Here is a 20,830-nt window from a genome sequence, read left to right on the forward strand (position 1 = left end):
TAGAATGCAGCAATAAGTGAATACTAGCTTATTCATAAAAAGCCAACAAATACAACACTTCATTTATTTCATTATAACCAACAGGACTTCTTCTAAAGTTATATGTTGGTGGGGACTGGGATGGGGAGAGAAGAGGAAAGGAAAATACCATGAACGGTTTTTTTGGTCAGTTTCAAAAAGTTACATTTGTACTTCAAGCAATACAGTAAAAAATACCCATAAAACCAAACACAAACAAAAAGATATGTGAGCAAAAAGTAAAAAATGCATTTCTTAAGGCTTCTCCTCTCCCCAAGAACAATGTATCAGTGGCACAGTTTGAAAACATATTGGTGGGATGCAAAGTGCAACCATTGGAGGTGCTGGTTTCTTTTAGTAAAAGCATTACTTTCTCCCCCAGTGGACAATCTGAAATGTTTTGTTCAATTTTACTAAAGAAATCCTAAGAAAACAGTAAACTGACATAATTTGGTAACTCAAGGCTTAAGATTCCAGCAAAATTTCTCAACATGTCTCTCTTCCTTAGCTATAACTGTATAGGTATTGCCAGCCAACTACAGCTTTCTCAGGCAATTTAAAATGGCTTTTAAAGTGTTAAATTCAATGTTGCTGAATTAGAACTGGCATAAAAATAAACTAAAAGTATTTTTTAAAATATACCGATAGTTCTATTCAAAGCCTAATATAATTGATTTCTTCGGTATCAATAACAGATTTAGGCACTTAGTTTGCAATACACTTAAATTTTGTCAAGGTATTCTAAGACAGCAAGAGGCGTGGTCTCTTCACTGACTCATCTCCTAAGTGATCTCAGTGTTCTTCTTGACATTTTACTAGTGTGTTTTTAAAGACAACCATAACTAAAAGACTCCACAAACTGCTCAAGTCCTTTATTCTTTATTGCAAACCCCAGGGTTTGCAAATCAGAAGAACAAACCAGATTTAGCACTCTTTTACCAAATCCAAGACAAGTGACTTTTGAAAAGTCTTAAAGCTATTACAGGAAGATTTCAAAACTCTGACTATGGGCAATATAACCAATGCAGCAAGACCAGAGCAAAAATTAAGCTAAACTCTGAAGAAAGGTTTTGAGGTTGGTATTCAAGAACACAACATTTTTTTCAGAACAAGCAGGTATTTCTGGCTTCCATTTATCCCTAAAGTTAAACAGAATAAAAGTACCTGGGACAAAATTTTGTAAAGAGGAAATTACCATTGGGAGGACACAAATATATTTCAATTTTATCAGACTGCTCACATTTAGACTTTAAACAGTCATCCAAAAGGTAGATGAAAGAATACTGAAAATAACAGAATAAAATACTAAAATAACAGAAGATGAAACACCTTTTGATCATAGCTACTTAGCAAGGCACCTATGATTTTTGACATGTGAGGATGAATTAATACAAGTGGGGGAGTTTGTCAACGCTAAATAACAATCATAGCTAAGGCAACCATTTGTCTTACATAAAACAACCCAAGACATCTGGAATAAAAACAGTTTCTGAGAGCAAGCTGAGGAGAAATAGGGAGATGGCCTGTTCCATTCACCAAGTGAGATGGAAACAATGAAAAATACAGGGATTTTATTACAGAACTATAGAGTGAGTGATGAGGTCATGACACTTGGATCTCTAAATATAATCACACACAGGAAACAAAGCACCATTTCCCAGCTGATACCAACAAAATGTTTAACTGGTTCCTCTCCATAAGCAAACAGATCAAACAACTTATTTATTTAGATTAGAGAAAGAATGTGAAGGAGTTCTGTTGGAAAACACAAAGAAAACACTGGCCTTCTGCCCCCAAAAAATCAAGAATCCTACTTTCTAATCATGCCTCGTGGCTTCCAGGTGGTGGCAGCAATGCTCTAACGAGACATGAAATGGTCAGAGTACTTTGCTGTTGTGAGGGATATGCTGTGGCCCATAATACTATGTCCAGATGAAAATCTAAGCATCCTGAAAAACCACATTTAACCTCCCATGTAGGGACAAGTGCTTGTGATTCCCTTCAACATGGCTTTTAAATAAATCAAAGAGACACTGTATTTGAAATACTTGGGACAAGTAATATCACCAGTTAAGTAGCAAATGACCTGGGGACTGCGTAATGCCTATAACCAGGAAACAAGCCTCCTCCTCCTTAAATCTCATTATTCTAGGCAGTTTGTACTTATATTACACACATTTTTACTCTTGCCAACGTCAGAAGAGCAGCACCTTGATAAATGATACAACAGTTTACTGAACACATGCAGAAAGCTCTAGGAAGAAATGTTTTTCATGGCAAACACACTACTCAAACACAAAGCACTAAGAGATCCTTTCTTTGGAATGAAACTGTGTTTGGCATGCAAGAGCACTCAATCCCTCCCTTTAGTTCCAAACTCCTGCAGAAGGAAAAGGTATTTATTTCAGTGACAAGGAACATCAGTGAAACAGATGTAAGTGTCATGGCTGTACTGCTACAAGCTTACTCACAATGCAACACAAAAACAAATACAGGTAATCAGACATCTGGACACAAAATGAGAGCTTGGGTCAGAGGAGGAATTTTGATTTCAGTGAGATAAAAACACAAGCTACTCCTATCTCACCAGTGACAGCACAAGCTATCTCTCGCTCACCAGTGACCTGCCACTCAGAGTGACACCTATCTACGAGATTGCAATCCATTGCTCTCTTCTTGAGCTTTCCAAAGAAAATCCATGTATGCTTTCTTTCATGCTAGTCCTCACACACTGAAGAAGCTCCTCACACCATATATCAATACTGCTTTGTTGGTAGGGAAAAATGAACATCAATGCAGAGCTTTCAATATCACCAAAGAATCTGGTCCTGTCATGTGAACAGCACTATGAAAGAATGATGCTTTCATGAGTTAAAGCACGTTAGAAGTTTACAGTAATAACGTAACTGCTTCAGAGCTTCAGGAGCGTGGTAATGTCAGATAAAAATCTGGTCTGCCTTTAGCTTTAGGTTTCATTATAGAAATTAAGGTTGTTTGGAGTGGGTTTTTTATCAACATTGAATCCTGATGGACTTGCTTTCTTTCAAGTCTTTAATACACTGCAAAATGAACACAAAAAGACCTACCAAACGGTTTTCATCAAATACTTCAAAAAGGAGTCTGTGCTTCTGAGGATTAACCTATGAAAAAGAAGTATAGTGGTAATTAACATATGTACTGAATTCCAGCACTTTTCTTCAGCAAAATCTCTGTGTTTATGCAGGAGGAAAGAAATACCAAAGGTCTTTAATAAACAGCAAATTTATACCTTGCTGCCATTCTGCTATGCAATGTTCTTCTATTAGAACCAATAAGCCATAACTGGTACTATCCCAAACTGTTTCTAAGTCTATGCACATGCTTTTAAACATTCACAGAAGAAAGAAGGCAACACCAAGAACGAAAATTTCATGTTTGTCTCAGAGTTAACAGACGTATTTCTAAGGAAAGCAGTTTGTGAGCATTTCAGAACATTAATTGTAGAGTTATTTCTGAATTAGGGAAGAGTTCTGAAGTGGGGAGAGTAGTGAGTAGTTTTTCCCAATGTGTAATATATCCAACATGTAATAAGGCTATAAACAAAATCACTTACTCTAAATAAGAGTTCTTCGTTCCATTTTGGGTTTAAGGACTATGTGTGGAGGAAGGAAAAAAAAAGAGAGCATTAGTTACACTGATAATTCTGTACAAGTGTATATAATTTTTGATGTATTACACATTTTATTCCATGTAACAATCCACTTAAGAAAAAAGTACCTTTAACCTTGATATTGCTGGTAAAAGTCAAAGGAGTTTAATGCTGTGCAGAATTGACACAATTTATGCAGGTATTGTCAGATATTGGCTATGTCATGGATGCAGAGAAGGTGCATTAGACACTTGGAAACAGTTAATTTAGAGTATGTCCCGTCAGTAATAATCACTGCCTTCCTCTCAGTTCAACACCCACATTACTTACATGCAAACTCTTACCAAATGACAAATCTCTAAGCAACATAAACTACACAGACCAGGCACAGATGGGCCAAACACAGCAATAACTCACTCAGCTAAGCTCATCTTTGAACTGTGATATTTAAAAAAATACTACAGATAGTTTAGCTACAAAGAGAGTTTAATATAACAATTATCAACATGGAAGGAAAAATGCATGAGTGATCTCATAACAATCACAGCCACTATCCAGAACAATTTGGAAGAGTGCTTTCCCTCTCATATATACAGTTCTTCATTTTCAGTTAAACTAAGTTAGCAGTACTAACTTTTTCCTGTATGTATTCTAGAAAATCAAGTAGTATCATGATTCAGGTGAGTGGTGCAATTTCATGTTTAAACAAAACAAACTGTATTTGTGTTTTTAACATAAGATAAAAAGTTGTACAAGAAAGATTCTTATATCATTAAAGATCTCAGAAAAATCAGAACAATCCAGTACTTCCATTAATGATGTAGTTTTGAATCACTACTTACCTTATATTCTTCAGTTTTTCCATTGCTTTTCAATAAAATTTTTGAAGAGAAAATACCACAATAATGCCATAAACAGAGAAACTGAGCAGATCACAGAACACTCCTTTCCACACATCCATTCACTCAAAATACATGAATTCTCGTATTTCCTATAGCTTCAACTTTTTCTCTGCAGTCTGTTTTGAAAAAACCTCAGCACAATACCAGAAACCCCAAACAAACCCCACCACACCCACACAGATAAGGTGACTAACCTTTCTAATAGTTTTTGTCTGAATACTGGTAAGGGCTCCGTTCACTGGATCATACAATGTCACTTTCACATATGGGTCACTGGTAAGGAAAAAAACCAAAACAAGTAGTATGCTGCTCTATGCCCTTTTTTGGTCACCATATCAGCAGTCAAGTTTTAGAAGGCTTAAATTAATAGCAGTTATGTAACCAGAGGCTACAATTACTTTACAAATACCACAGACGTTTGTAATGACAAGCATTTCCTACACAGTTTTAGAGATAAAAGTAATATAAACACTAGTAGTGATAATGATCATATTAGCTATGCTGTTCTGTGTATCAGTACAATTTGACTCTGTCCTCTTTCATAGTTATTTCAGGAGAACAGATACAATAAATCCTCTCACATTTCAACAAGACATGCATGGAAAAAATCAGTTGTGACTGAAAAATCTTCAAGTATTAAGTATCTTAACACTTCAGAACACCTGGAATTTGAGGTACTTCCTCCAACATACAACAGTTCTACTGAATGTTCTATCATTTTGACAGAGTTTGAGTTTAACCTGAATTTTTCTGTTAATGAAGATGTCCTACTATTGCTGCTTAAAATGTCCTACTGCCTTTTCCTTTCCTGTGGTACTAAAACCCAACACATTATATGAATATCTACAATGAACAGTCAAAGCACTCAATTTCTCAGAGTAGTAACAAAAGGTGACCAAGACTGCCTGCCATACAGTAAAAGAGCATATGGTTTTCACATATTTAAATTATGATGAGAAAAGCTGATCTATTTTTGCATGAAGTAAAAAAAAAAAAATATTGTACATGAACAAAAAATTTAAGGGAGACTGTCTAGCTTTAGAGAAAATATAAATTTCACAAGTGAATTTTTTCTATTGCTAAACTGATGTCACGCACAGCAATTTTGTGCTAAAATAAGAACATCCCTGCACATATGCCAAAGCAGAACTTGCACTAAACCCATCAATACTTTTCTAGACCCTTTGTACGAAGGCCAGAAGCAAAAGTGGCTTTAGCACAAAATGCATTCTGCCACTTGCCAACTCTACAAGATCCTAAAAGCATTTCAATTACCAACTCACAAGTCTGATCATTTCTTTGCTAAATGTTAAGCCACTGCTCCACTGCACATAATTGGAGCTGAAACAGTCTTATAGCCACCAGTGTCTAGTACTGTGCTCATTCCAAGTCTTTCAAGCACAGATGAGAACTTTGACTACAACTAAACTCTAGTTATTTTAACTGTGGTTATTTTAGCTGCAGCCTACCTGAAGTGAAATACAGACATGGATCTATCCTCCACTGCAGAAGTATTTTATCATGCAGAGAATAAAACATTCCTCTACTTTGTTTTGCCAACATTTAAGATCTGTCCAAGTCACTCTTGGACAAGAAAGCAGATATCTTCATGTCTATATAGTCTCTAATAATTTTATGAAGTTGCCAGTTGAAAGAGTTCAGATTTCTTTTTTCAAGAGGCACAGAAGAATTTACTGAGAACTAAAGAGCTGTAGAAAGAAAATAAAGAAGCAGCTGTCCCTTAATACATTAACAACATATTCTTACCTGGCTCCTAAGATATCCTTCTTGGCCAGGCCAATTCCAGCTATAACCTTCACTCTGACAATTCGTGTGTTCTCCTTAAAAACAAAGTAACATATTCAAGATGCATTCAGAGTTCTTTTTCATGTCTACTTTCAATTAATAAAGCTAAAAGAAATTATGGGCATAATTTTGAATTCACACTAAAAATTACAGACTAAATGATGCAGTTACTTTGTCTAACAGAAATAGCTCTATCAGTAACACTCAGACAATTCTGCATGGACCACAGAAGTTTTCACCTAATGGTATCTTGGCATGCAAAGGGAGGGAAATAGACTCTGACAATATTTATTTCCTGGGCAGAATGAAAAGGGTATCAAATTTATCAAAATAGATTAATAAAGCAGTAATAAACTCTGGAAAAAATGCAAGAATAAAAAATTCTTGCATCTATTTTTAGTAAACAGCACAGAGAGGTCATACTTAAAATATTGGGATTACTTATATGACCTGCCAGCAGGGTATCAGTTTTTTAAGAAACAAAAAATATTTTATTTACACATCCTACAAATTAGCTTCACAGGAATGACAAGTAATTGCACTTCTGTTAATTAACACAGCAGCATAATCCTACAAGGCTCATCTGATAAGGTACTGAATTCAAGAGGGAAAAAAAAAAAAACAACAAAACCCTACAGCTGTGACCGTATCAGAGAAGGAAGACAAATGACCATTGTTTCTCTGCAAAAAAAGCAAAAAGCTTTCCAGATGAAGGGCTGTTTGTAGAAGATGGTGGGCCAGAGGAAAGCTGATCCAATCTAGGTTCAGGAGTTAAACAGACACAAGAGCGATGCATGAAGCAGTAGATGTTCTCCCTGGGGCCTTCCTGAATTCTAAAGGAGACTCCAAGCAAGCACTAAGAATGCTTTATCATTGGTCTCCTATATAACCACAGGGCTGGATTCCCTAACCAACCCCAACTGGAATGGTTCTTAAAGCTAATGGAGAGAACTGCATCCTAATACTGAGGCAGGAACTACTGGCTAAAAATGTAAAACTGAGAACAGACCACTGAATAAAAATGAAATAATAAAAAAGTAAGCAAGTTTCTCCTGCCCTCTACAGTTAGAGGTGATTGCCTGGGAACTGAGATGAACATCTACAATGTCCACCCACTGACAAAATAATCAATTGTTCAAGTCAATTCCAGCCAAGCCAAAAGTCTGTCTTCAGCCTTCACCTCAAAGGAAATTGTCTCCTACTAGAAACTCTAAGAGTTCAGAAAAAGACCAACAGACAACCCCTCCCAGCACTGACCACTTGAAAGTGGCCTAAGCTTTCAAAATCCTTAGTCATGATCAGGCTTTCAAGGTAACATTACCATGTGTTTCATGACAACAACAGAACTGACTAGATTTAAGAAAACATAAATTATGTTGGCATCAAATTAAGAAGAGCTATTTGTTAACGTTTTTATATACAACAAATATACTAACATATCCACCCATCTTGCATTCTAAAATAATGTCCAATTTATCTCCTACCAATTACTTAGCTTCAGTGACATTCAACATCAGTGAGTGTCTGTGATGATTCAAGAGTCCTATGTGTGCATTTCCTCTCTCCCTGAGCATGTCTGCACTGCATCCAGAGCACCCTGACCCCCTTCCAACAGGAGGATGGTCCTCAGTCACAGCCCCAGGGACCCAACTGACAGAATCAGCTGGACAAACAACCCCACCTTTTCCTTCTCAGAAAGAGATCGAGAGCCGATGCTGATGTAGGACACACAGCCCTAACAGACAAATAGGTTTTCTTGTCTCTGCATTCAGTTGCTTAGACCATGAGATTTGCCCCATTATTCAAGGATGAGAAAAGCAAAGACAATTAGATGCTTTTGGGCACAGGCATCCCAGAGTCAGAGTCAGGCTTAATAGTACATCAATGCAGTCCACACAGGGGAGATCCCAGAATAGGATCCATGCTCCTGAGATTTTAAAGTTGGCTTAATCACATGGTTTGTTTACTTGTATCATAACAGAGATATGAAAGCTATTTTACAGAAAGACAAATTGCTTTGCACATAGCCTCAGGAAACTAGAAGACACAAACCCAATGCTGGCATGCTGAAGATTGATTTAAACATGCCTTGTTGAAAGAAAGGTTATTATTTATTTGGGGTCAGTGCTAAACTAGGACAGCTACAGCATTTTAGTTAGCCAAGCAGAACAACTAACCAAACCACTATGAAGGTATGAAAAGGTATGCCCTGCAGCAATATTTTTCTAGATTAACAGAAACAGTTTAAAAAAATCCCTGAATTGTTCACAACAATCTTCCCAATAGATCTCCTTTTTCACTTTCACTTTTTCAACTAACCACTCTCACTGACAAGACACCACACCCCTTTTCGGTTTTTTTAAACTGACAGGTGTCACTTAAGAGTCCACTTCTTCCTTTCCCAAGCTATGGCAACTAGAAACCCCAGGAAATAACCCATGCTAACATGCAAGGGCAATACATAATCACAGCGTACAAGGTTCCCCATACTCTAGTCAGGCCAGTGTGCAACGGACAACAGGGGAAATTCAGAGCTTGATCCAAACACAGGCAGAAGGGCCTGACACTGGAAGGAGCCATTATGCTGTGACCCCACACATCCTGAAGAGGCAAAGCCTGCCGACAGGATACTGGGCAGCGCTGTGACCTTACGACCTTTCCTCCTCACTCACTGATGGCAGAATTACTGAGCAACTGCTGCCACAGCTCAAAAAAGCTGCCACAAACACACTGATCCCAGAAAGCAGTGAACAGCCAAAGAGCTCCAGGACCTTTTGAAGCTCATTTCATGCAGACAAAAATTAGGCCATGCAAGCTCTGCACGGAGACAAAGCATCAGACACTTGATTCTGACACCCACCGGGAACAGATTCAAAATCAAAATTTCACAGTTTGAAAGGCAATTTCGAATCTCATCCTCTTCATTCACCTTTGCTCAGGAGATCCTTATTTGCCTCCTTCATGGCCACGTACAAGAAACTGTGGATCAGTAACTCCTGTAGATCCACAGGCAGCTGCAACATGAGTGTTTTTGTAGTCCAAAAAATACACAGGCTGCAGCCTAAACCTTTTACTCTTCCATGTTGACTACAGACACTCTCAAGCTTGCCTTGCTACTCTTTTACACTTGAAGCTGTGCTTCAAGTGGTTCTGGTGGCAGAGGAGGGGACGGGCACCTAGCCAGTAAACAGGAACACACCAGCAATGCGTAGCAGCGCTGCAGTTTATCTAAGAGACTCTCTCTCAGCCCAATTAATCTTCTCAAGGGTCTCTTCCTGGAAATGTCTACCCAAGCTTCTGCAGTCCTGACATTAACCTGAATGGGTCAATCTGAATTTATTGCCTGTACAGCTAAAGATACTGAGCATTCTCTGCTGCTCTGCACACAAAGGGAGTTGTACAGGTTTAGTGCCCAGCTGCTCTGTAACACAGACATGCACACAACAGCCCATCAAAGGCAGCAGCTCTGGGCACAGACTTGTACAGGGATTGTTTGTACAGATGGAACAAGGACTTTCAGCTTCTTTTGACAGCTTCTAACTGCCAGCCATTCCAGAGGCTGGAAGCAAAAAAACAAACAAAAGAAAGAATACAATAATGTTAAAACTGAACTGTTAAGCTGTTCCCTCTGAGAATGTAAGCAACCCAATATGAATCAGGTAAAAACAGCTAATGGAAATAGAAGAAATATTGTTAAAACTACTGAATCTGCCAGGGAGTGCTTGCACACAGCCTGTATCTGTTAGACTGCTCCCACAAAATTCAAGCTTAAGTTGTTTTTAGGGGTTATATAGTATTTTAAAGCTATGGGGTATGGGAATAAGGCTAAGACATAATACAGAGACTAAACTATCCAAAACATCTTGGTTTGATTAAGTGAGACAAAACATCCTTTTCCGAGCTGAGTCAGCAAGATAGTTATCTTATTATCTACTTCCAGGTTTTATAATGACTTTATTGTTAATCATATTAGTATATTCTAAAGTACATGTTCAAGATGCTAGTCAAAATAGCTGGGACTACTAAACCACACCATTTTCAGCATCGCTAATAATTAATCTATTTACTAACAGATACTGTGTAACAAGGGATGAAATAGAAGGTTTCTGAGCCAGTATGTTGATAATCAGTAACTTAAAGCTTTAAAGGCAATGCTTTCCAGCTTGTGATTCTTTGAACAGATAATAAAACAGAAATCCTTTTTATGTATGCCTTACAATAGTTGTAAAATGTACTTAAGAGTAGCAAAGCAAGTGTCAAACTAATAAAGTGGCGCTTGCAGAAGGAGAGTTTCATTTCCACAAAAATCACTATGAAACTACCTATGTTCAATGAATATACATTAAGATGAGACATTCTTAAACTGTTCATTTTGGACATGAAAACACTTGGAAAGAAATTTCAACCTTATAAGCAGTTTAAAACTTGTTCACAACCTTGAGACTGGAATAGTCTTGCCTGGCTTACAGTTGTTTGCAGTCAATAATTACACAGGATGGGCATTAACAAACTGTTCATTCTCACCCCCATTCTTTCCAAATTCACATGGTAGGAAAATAGCACCAAAGACAACTGAGAGAATGAGTCCTGCCTTAGTGATAGAAGTCCAAGAGAGAGCAGAAAACAGAAGAAAAATATAAGCAGGAAGAAAGAGTGAGAAAAACGACACAGATCAAGAAATAGTGACATGTTGATGACTACAGCCAAAGCCAGGAGAGTTCATTTAATGTAAAACATAAAATGGTAGTATCTGCTGGACTACTAGATAGCTCTTTTGAGGAAGCCAATATAAAAATGACTGAGTAGTCTAACAGAGAACACTTGGTAGTAAGCAATTCCTCTAGGCAATAACATCCTGTTATTCTTTTGTTCCTGTTAGATAGGTCAAGAATCAACTACCACTGAAGTCACAATAAGAGCACCAAAGCTTATTACAACAATAAAACAGTACAGCAGCATCAGCTTTAAAGATTCTGGCAATATCAGGAACTATATATTAAGGCTTTCTTAAGATTCATATCATGTCTGCATATAGTACTCATTTGAAAGAAAGCATTTCCCACAGAAAGGGGAGCCTTAGGTGGAAAAAAGTACTTCCTGCAATAATCAGACCTCTCAAGTGAGGCAGCCATACATGTTAGGTGGCATCCAAATAATAGAAAGTCCTTTTTAGCATCATCACTTCATTTCACTAGCAGATGGAAAATGGGAAGGAGACTTTCCCATCTGACCACTGCTTCACAACCCAGAGAACACTGTCCCCTCTACAGTGACCAACAGAGCTGAACCATGCTTCTTTGAAGAAATTATTTCAAAACAAACAAAGTTTTAGACTCACAAAGATTCCCATTACAAAACTACATTAATTGATCTTTTAAATATAATGAAAGTTATTAACTTCCTTGTGCCAGTTACAGATCAGTCTTAGCAATTCACTATGTACCATGTGAGCATTTTGTGCTCATAAATACAAAAGTCTCGTCCATCAAGAAATGCTGGCTGTTACTACAGATTGTATTTAACAGCTGCATTTGACTACAAATTAAGGAAGATATTAAAGATAACAGAAGTCCACTAATCAAGTTACCAATATGTCAACAGAATTTTAAAAAATCCAAAACCCCCCCAAGCAATCACCAAACAATTTTTCATTATGTGCAACCCAGTATCCATAACAGTCCCATTCAGTGTTTATTAGTTCAGTGTAATGGAAAGGCTGTAAAAAAATAACACAAAAGAAACAAATAGCTTCTGGAAACCACCAGATCTACGCAAATTTACACTGCTGTTCAAAAAAATGCAAGCAAACTCCAAACAAAATCAGGAAACCTCTCAAGACTACAGGCCAGCAAGCTTCACTAATTCTACAAGAGTCTCAGCTAATCCAGATAGGTGGGATTCTAGGCCATTCTAGACCTAGACCAATTCTAGGTCATTCATGGCCTAGAATGGTAAAGTCCTTCACAGCCTAGAAAAAATTGAGAGCCTTTCTAAAGCAGAGAGACATGAACATCTATTTTTTCTGTCTAAGTGCCTGTATAAGAACAGTCAGATATAGCAGACATCTCGTACAGAGGCACTGGGGAGCCCACAGGCTTTGAACAGGAACTGAAGCACTGGGCTGCTCCAGCTCAGGCACAAAGGAGCCAAACAACATTACTGCTTCTGTCAGAGGCAATCCAAAAGATTAGCCCATGCCAGTCTCTGAAGTCATGTTTGAAATGTTTCTATTCATCAACATCACCTTCAAAAGACAGCAATATGAGAAGAACTGTGGGGTAAGGTGTGCAGAAGTAGAGAAGACAAACCATGTATCCTAGACATGCAGTTCACCAACTAGAAGCTAAATAACCATAAACAACCTACTTTAGTAGATCCAACAACCTACCTTTAGTAGATCCTAAAGGAACATAATAATATATCTAAAGCTTTCCAGAATGAAATACCATATGCCTATGAGAAATCTTAGGCAACCTGCAGGAATCAAGAATGCTTGCTCTACACAGGACAGCTCTCAAATGACTGAGAAAGCTGAAATGGCAAATGCATGCAAGTAGGAAGTGTATTTTTGCCTGTGAGAAGTTCCCATTTCTAGTTTCATCCCTGAAAGCAACCACGCATAATAGATACAAAAGATCTAAAAAACCTAACTTAGAATATTATCTGGACAATATAAAAAAAGCTAAACAAAATAAGAATCCTTTGATTCAGGCTGGGAGTGTAGCAACCCTGACATACAGACATACGTACATTAAACTATGAAAGACATGCATATAGACAATCAGTGTCGTTTTATTGAATACCATTCCAAAGCCCTACAGTGTAAGCAGGTATAATAGAAAACAGAAATAGATACCAGACAACTCTCTGAAAATTATATTGTTAATTTTAATTATTTTTAACAGCAAAACACTGAAAAAAAATAATTCCTTCTGTAACCAAATAAATAACAGTGCATTAGCTAATTCTTCTTTCAGTCTTTGAAAGATCATTCCACAATTACTGTTAGAAAATACTGTATTTAGTACTGGAGTCAACTGTCACAGAAATACAGTAAATGGAAGTGAATACCTCATTCGAAAATGCTTGATCAGAGTGATTAATCTACAGAAATCCAAGTCTTAACAACTCGGAAGTTTTTTATGAGAAAGCCCCTCTTCCAAAACGCTGCTGTGACAAAGAAAAGCAGCAGCAGCAGCTGTCAGCCTGCTCCTGTGGGTGCGAACCAACACCTGCCCCTGCATTCAAAGGAAGATGTCCCCCGAGCAGGGCAAGAGCAGGCAGGGCTCCCAGGGCACGGCCACGCCTAAGTCTGCAGCAGGGAATGTTCCCCTGATGGCTCCAAGGAACCTGCAGCAAAGGGCGCTGGGAGAGGAGTCTGACCTGCTGGGAAGAAGGAAGTACATTTCATCGCATTCTTTCCCCTTTAAAAAAAGTTACTAGGACGATAAAAAGCAACATGTTGTTCTTATTTCCATAATATTTGAGATCTACTTTTCTACTCCTAAGACCTTGCTCTGACTACAGAATTATTGTTTTTTCCACGTTGACCTTACTAGTGCTCATTATTTCAATACTCAACTAAGCCATAAGTCCTGTGGGTGACAGGATACTTTTATAGAAGAAAAACTGAACCAGAGGAATTAAGGAAAACTGCACCTGCTAGATTCAGGCACTTCAACTCAGATACCTACATACAGCATATACAAGAACCCACTGTATACAAAATAACCTCAATTACACATTCTTTCTTATCCCAGTTTCTTTCTTTTTTCAAAAAAAAAGAGCAGTATTAGCTCTTTTATTAGCAATCCTTTATTGAGTCCAAGTGATTAATACACCATTAACAAAGAAATCTGTCATAAATGCCTAACTTGAGTTGTGATGGAATCTGCACTCTGATACTGCACTCAACTGCCTCAACAATTACACCAACTTCTCCTCACCTGCCTTCCTTAATGACAATATATTTATAATTATTACATTTACCATAGGATCATTTCCAAAAGCTGCAACAAGAGGTCTTGCAGATAACATTGTTTTCTTTTATTAGACAATTCTGATTTATACCCAAAGCAAATCCATCTTGCAGATCAGGCCCCAGAGCAGCCCTGGGAAAGCAGCAGTGTGCAGACAAACTACGACAAGACTGCAAAACAATGTGGGGGACAACAGAAAAGTCCTTGATGATACTTTCAATATGACTTGGATTTCCGACCATGTTTTTCCTGTGCTTCTGTGTACACAATCTTCCAGACTTAAACTCTGTGAAGACAGAAAAAGACCATCCAAGGAGGGAGAACTCTATTTTCCATTCTTGTATCCTAGGCAAGGGCAGCTAGCTTTCTTGCAATCATAAGATCATGTTTTGTCATTTGTGCATACAGAATCTCACATGAAAACTATGGAGATAACTGAGCAAGTTCTTTACATGCAAAACAGTATGTACTCACTGAATATTAAAGTCTCTGAGCATAAACAAACTGCACTTTTCGCATATGTCACTTGAAAAAGTTTGGCTAAGCTTTTGAATTACAGAAGACATTAGATCTAATGGATTTTTTACATGCTTTTCCCCACTTCCCCCAGTAGTTCCAAAGGAACATATTTATGCTCAAAAAGATTGAGGGAAGATGAGAATTGTTAAATTTTAAGCAGATTTCAAAATATTTTCACCATAGCAATGCACATTACAAAGCAGCTAAACTGAACAAAGCTCAACAATGTTAAAATAGAGAGCCTAAGGCATGGAATCTTTTAGTACAACTACATAGCCTCAGAAAGTTACTAGCAACTGAAAACAGGATCTTGCAATAGGAAGTGTTATGCAACCCTTGCAGTATGCAGCCCTAATTTTGTATTAGAAATTCTATGTAATTCAAATACTAAGATGAAGAAAAAAAGTCATTCAAGAGCTTTTTAGCTACTTCTCCAGTAATAAAGCACAACTTAAGAAAGAGAGCTATGCTAACAAGAAAATTAATAGTATTTTAGAGCTTTAACAAACCAAATTCCTATTATGGATGCAACAAGTATGCATTGACACAGAGATCATCACTGCCTGAACACAAAAAAGAGCTGATCAAAGACAATCTTGGTAAAATATCCTGTTGGCTCAAAGACAACATTACTGACATTTCACACAGGTCACCAAACAGCTTTCAGAGATACTGCTTTTAGTCTTCCTGCATCTGCAATTTTAAAAAAAACCCGACTTTCCTTCTTCTCGATAAAGTTAACTATTCCATTATATTCTGCCCCACGCACAAGCCTCGGTTACAATGCAACAGCCACCCCCACCTGTCTGCTACTTACACCCAGTAATAGGTACATCAGCCTCAGCCACCTTCCAAAAGACCCACGTGCTCAGGAACTACGACCTGAGGACAGAGGCCACTGCAGGAGTCACTTTCAGCTACCACGGGTTTATTGCAAAAACACTGACACGCAGACAGATTTTCACACTCCCGCTAATGGCAACGCTGGGATGAGCCCCATCGCTCAGGCACCGCTCTACCTTTTGCACCGCTCTAATCCACGCACCGCTCCTGTCACACCGCCCGTGACAAAGCCTGGAACAAAGACACGATTCTTCGGTACCGGGAAGAGAGCGGGGGGAGAAGAAATCCCGCTTCACTCCGTCACGAGGAAGTTGGAGCGCACGCGGATCCCTCCGTCCATAGAGGAGGCTCCAATGGGAGCAGACAGGAATGCCGGTGCTAGACGGCACGGCAGCTGCCACCTCACAGCGGGCCGGGGCGCAGGGCAGCCGGCACCGGGGCGCCGATCCTGCCGGAACGCCCCCCATCACCTCGCCCCGCTCCCCCGCCCCACCGCAGCAGGTCCGCAGGGAATACCCGCCCCGCAGGAGGCTCAGCCCCGCGGAGAAGCCCGCGCCCGGCTCCGCGGAAAGGGCAGCGGGGGCGGCCCGGGGCCTCGCTCACCTCCTCGCCCGGCAGCCCGAGCACCTCCGCAGGAGACGCCGCCATAGCCGCACGGCGCGCGCCCCCCGCCGCCGTGTTTACCTCTGCCCCGCCCCGGGCCCGCCCCGGGCTCCGCCCCTCTCCTCTCTCCATCGTCTGATTGGCGCGCGGAGCCTCGGCCCCGCCCACCCGGGCGCCGGCGGCGTCTTCCGATTGGCTCCCGCGCCGCGCCCCGCCTGGAGACACGCGCCGCGCGGGCAGCCTGAGGGGGCGCGCGGCCGCCGCCCTCAGCCCCGCCGCCCCTCAGGGCGCCGCGGGAGCCGCGCCGTGCTCCGCCCTGCCCTCCTCGGCAGCCCTACCGGGGCTGCGGCGGGATAACGCCGCTTTTCTAAAATTTTTCCTGCTGGTTTACGCTGTCCAAGTCTTTCTTTACAGAATCACAGAATCGATTATGTTGAGAAAGACCCCTAAGATCATCGGGTACGACCTACGACCGAGCACCATCTTATCAACTAGACTATGGCACCAAGTGACCAGTCTTTTAAACACCTCCAGGGACGGTGACTCTACCAACCTCCCTGGGCAGTATCTAATCGCCCTTTTTATGAAGAAATTCTTCTTAATGCCTAACCTAAACCTCTCCTGCTGCAGCTTGAGATTATTTTTGCACCTCTGAGAGCCAGGCCCAAGCTATGGCGCTCTTCCCTAACCCCTCGTACTCAGGGAACCTGAAATTGCAAAAATCTGGGGAAAACTGAGAAGAAAAATAACGACTTTGCCCACCAGGATGAGGCAGTGCTGCCTTCCAGGGTGCTCTGGAGAGGAAGGAAGTCCCGACTGTGTGAGGAGATGACCTGACATAACATCCAAGCGAGGAGCATGCCAGAGGACAGAAAAAAATAAACTGTAAAAGCCATGTCTGAAATAAAAACAATTTATGTTGTCAAGACTTTTCTTGAGAAAAAAAAATCTACTTGCCCCCCATGCCCCATGCAAGCCTGTGAATCAATCCCTCAGGAATCCCCCACTGACCACCCACCTTTCTAGCAGGTAGAGGACAACAGCAAGAGCTGTGCTAAAAAAGCTGTAAATAGAGTGGTTTATTCTGAGCTTTGTAACCATAAGCCTTTCGACAAGCCTAGGCCAAACTCCTCCAGGCACTGCACAGTCTGGGAGTGCAGAGAACATACCTCCCTCTTAGGATGAAAATGCTGAAAATCACGGGTCACTAACAACAAACAAATGTAGCAGCACCTGCACTGGCAAGGAACCATGGTCTTTCGTCACCTTTCAACTGATCCGACCTGGCCCCTCACACCCTGGGTGACCTATTTCTGCCATTATCATCTGATGAGAAACTCTTCCCTTTCCAAAACAAACACAGATCCAGGCTCAGCTCTTTGGACTGTGCCCCAAGCAGACCACAGAACACACAGGTAACACCTCCTCAGGAAGACTCAAGCAAACCTGTGCCCATTAGCACACACACACTCATGTTCTCCTTCCAGAGGCTAACCAGATGCTCCAAGGAAACACAGTCTCAGTATCAATATCAGTTTGTACATGTCCCAAAATCAGTGTAGGGTATTAGCTAGGAAAATTCAGGTGAGTGTCTTACAAACAGACAAAGTGGTATTTGGGTAAGTGGCTTCATATGAATTGGTAGATTTACTTGGGGAAACAATGTCTGTTATAAGACCAACCAAGACAGTTTGGAAAATAAGACCCGGAAAAGTTTTTGGGTATTTCAAAATAAACAGCCCTCTTCTGTTTCTGAATAGACCCTCTGGACACCCAAAGTTTCCAATTCCTTTGGCTCAGCTTTGCCTACATCAGTCTTCCAGCACAAGTTTAGAGGTGCATCCAAACTGAAGTTTCTGGGTAACAGACAAGGAAGGAAAATCTGCCTAAGTTACAACAGGCATGACTTCCAGGTCCAGTTTTTTCTGGGACTGAGTATAATGATTAGTAAATTGTTGTTACAGTTTGCTAGAAAAAGCATGTGGGTTTGTGGCTGTCAAACACGAACACTGCGTTCTGCAGTGCTGTCTCATACCCTACTAGAGTGTACAAACCAAGTCAAAGAAAAAGCATCAGAGCCTCAAAAGCTCACAGCTGAGTTTTTTTGTTATTTTTTTTTTTCAGAATTGTAGTCTAATAAAAGATACTCTTTTATTTCTCCCTATAAATATCTTCCTACATATTACTGTCACTAGCCAGAATCCTGCCTGCCTTTCTGCAGGCTCAGTCTCAGTTTTTCTGTACAGTAAAGGCTATAACAAGAAGCATCCCAAAGTCCTGCTTAATAAAGGTCTTACTGTGAATATTTTATTAGCGCAATACTTATTGGGCTTTTCTGTAGGACATCAAAACTCAAACATTAAATTTTAAGTAATATGTCATTTCAATAACTTTGACATTTAAAATAATGCCCTTTTGAAATTTACAACAGGACATTAACATACTCATTTTATTTTATGTTATATTACCTTTTTTAAGTAGCAGAGTAACACAGCACTGACTCATTTTTTTATGTGGAAAGACCACTGATTGTCCAGAATAGGCATTAGTTTTTCAATGCTCAAATCCATAAGCAGATGACCTGCTATGAACAGGTCTGAAACACAGAACTTGTGTTTCTGGGTTTGATACCCGGAGGCATCCATATATTAAGGTAAGGTCTATGTGCATTTTCAGTGGGATCAATAGTTATCTCCAGTATTCCAGCAAGATATCTATCACTTCACCCAAATTATTATTTTACTTAAAAATGGGGGAAACATAAACCACAATATGTTTGTTAACAAACATTCAGTTCTTACGCTAGATATATATCTCTAGCATTTAATATTTTATGGTGTTATGCTATTCAAACTATTAGTGGAAGAGAGCTCTTCTGAGAGCAAATAATTGATTTTCAGTTGCAGAGAATAACCTGAATTTGGGTCATCTAAGTGCAATGGAACACTTTGTATAGCCATACCATTAAAAATCTGTTAATATTTTGTCTCATGAGTCCATCCCAATAGTGAGTTCTTATCTGGTAACAAATTTGACTTCTCTTGCCATCTAAATTAACGTTCAGTCCCATGAAATATCAAAAATGTACAAAGTTTAAAAAAAATCCATCTCTAAGCTGAAGGCATCCATCCTGATAGATCCAATTTGTGGTTTTAATTTTATATACATTTATGGTAATATGGTTTGTGATTTTCTTTATCATAAATGCTTTTCCTAGGCCAAAGAGAATCTGTGCACCATAATACTGAATTACTTTGAAAAAAACCCCAACAAAGCAGTGTTTGCTTTTAAAGGAGGAAATTATGTGGATAAAGGAGATTTGTTTCAGAATTCCAAAGGATTATCAAAATAGCCTTTCATTTAAGAATATATGTTAACTATAGTGATGGTTAAGTGATAAAAGCTAGGACATCAAGTAACACCAAAGTGTGTTTTAACTTATTAAGGGTAGGATACACTTTTGCTACAGATGATTTTAAATCAAACTGGATACATTATCTTTGCTGGTCTTTCTTTAAACCAAAGGAATACAAGTCATTTTAACTGCAACAAACCATAACAAAACAAAAACCTCCAACAAACAAGCAAAAAAAAAAAAAAAAAAAGGCAAAAAACCCCAAACCAATCCCCAAAAAAACAAAAACCCCATGGCAAAAAAACCCAAATCAAAACAAAACCAAAAAAAACTAAAAAACCAAATGGCAGAAACAGATTTTTGTCCTATCGTCTTTTGTTCTACTGAGTCATACAATAGAAAATGTTATGAACCACTCACAATGTCACAGTGATAGGTAAATGGAAAATTGTGTACAACAGGGAATTAATAGAAAAAAATTATATTGGTCATGAGTCATTGCTATGACTAAGAGAAGTAAACACCTATTGATATCCTAATAATCTCAATTTCTTTACTATTAAGGCGATGTCTCAGTAAAGAGTAAAGAGACTAATGCAGAGATGTAGTTAAGAGCCCAAGACTTAACACTCTTCTTGGCTTTACTGTTAAATGCAGGCTAGATCCTGGCAATTAATACTGATTTCAAACACCATGACAACGAGATGCAAAACTGATCCAAACATGAAGGCTTATATTTTGTAAGCAAGGACTTCAGTCTGGTAGTCACTCCAGGCTGGCAGCTGTCTCTGCATTGCATTTCAACTGGGCTGCTTTTAGCTCATTTGCAGGTTTTCATCAGCCCCTTCCTTCTCCTTTTTACTCTCAGTTTTCCAAAGTCACAGGTTCTGTTTTCTTTCCCTTAAAAGCAACATATGCTTGTTTGGATTCATGTGCTTTCTGCATTGCCTGAAACCAAGCCACTGCCTCCAGCAGTCTCAAGACCTGCAGCTCTACTTGCACCTGCAGGACGACAGCGAGGTGTGACCATCACCCAGGGACAGACCAGATATGAACCAGAAATTCTCTGCTCAAGTAGCTCCTTTCCAGGGCAACCTGCAGACAAAATTTAACACTGCTCTCCAAGATTGGGCCTGTGTTCCCCAGGCATGAACACCAGCTCTGGGCCAGCTCCCTT

General features: G+C 39.5%; 1 protein-coding gene across 1 annotated transcript in view; it reads right to left on the minus strand.

Annotated features, from left to right (window-relative positions):
- Positions 1-16,388, minus strand: part of NEDD4 (NEDD4 E3 ubiquitin protein ligase) — a 51,084-nt gene extending 34,696 nt beyond the window's left edge. Inside the window, exons 1-5 of the mRNA XM_068204030.1 lie at positions 16,299-16,388; positions 6,316-6,389; positions 4,743-4,821; positions 3,611-3,649; positions 3,105-3,158 (exon numbers count right to left, since the gene is read on the minus strand). Coding sequence (XP_068060131.1) covers positions 3,105-3,158; positions 3,611-3,649; positions 4,743-4,821; positions 6,316-6,389; positions 16,299-16,343 — 291 coding nt within the window. The 5' untranslated portion in view covers positions 16,344-16,388. The remainder of the gene's footprint in view (positions 1-3,104; positions 3,159-3,610; positions 3,650-4,742; positions 4,822-6,315; positions 6,390-16,298) is intronic.
- Between the last annotated feature and the right edge of the window lie 4,442 nt (positions 16,389-20,830).

Source organism: Anomalospiza imberbis, chromosome 13 (assembly GCF_031753505.1).
Source record: "Anomalospiza imberbis isolate Cuckoo-Finch-1a 21T00152 chromosome 13, ASM3175350v1, whole genome shotgun sequence".
Taxonomy (NCBI): Eukaryota; Metazoa; Chordata; class Aves; order Passeriformes; family Viduidae; genus Anomalospiza; species Anomalospiza imberbis.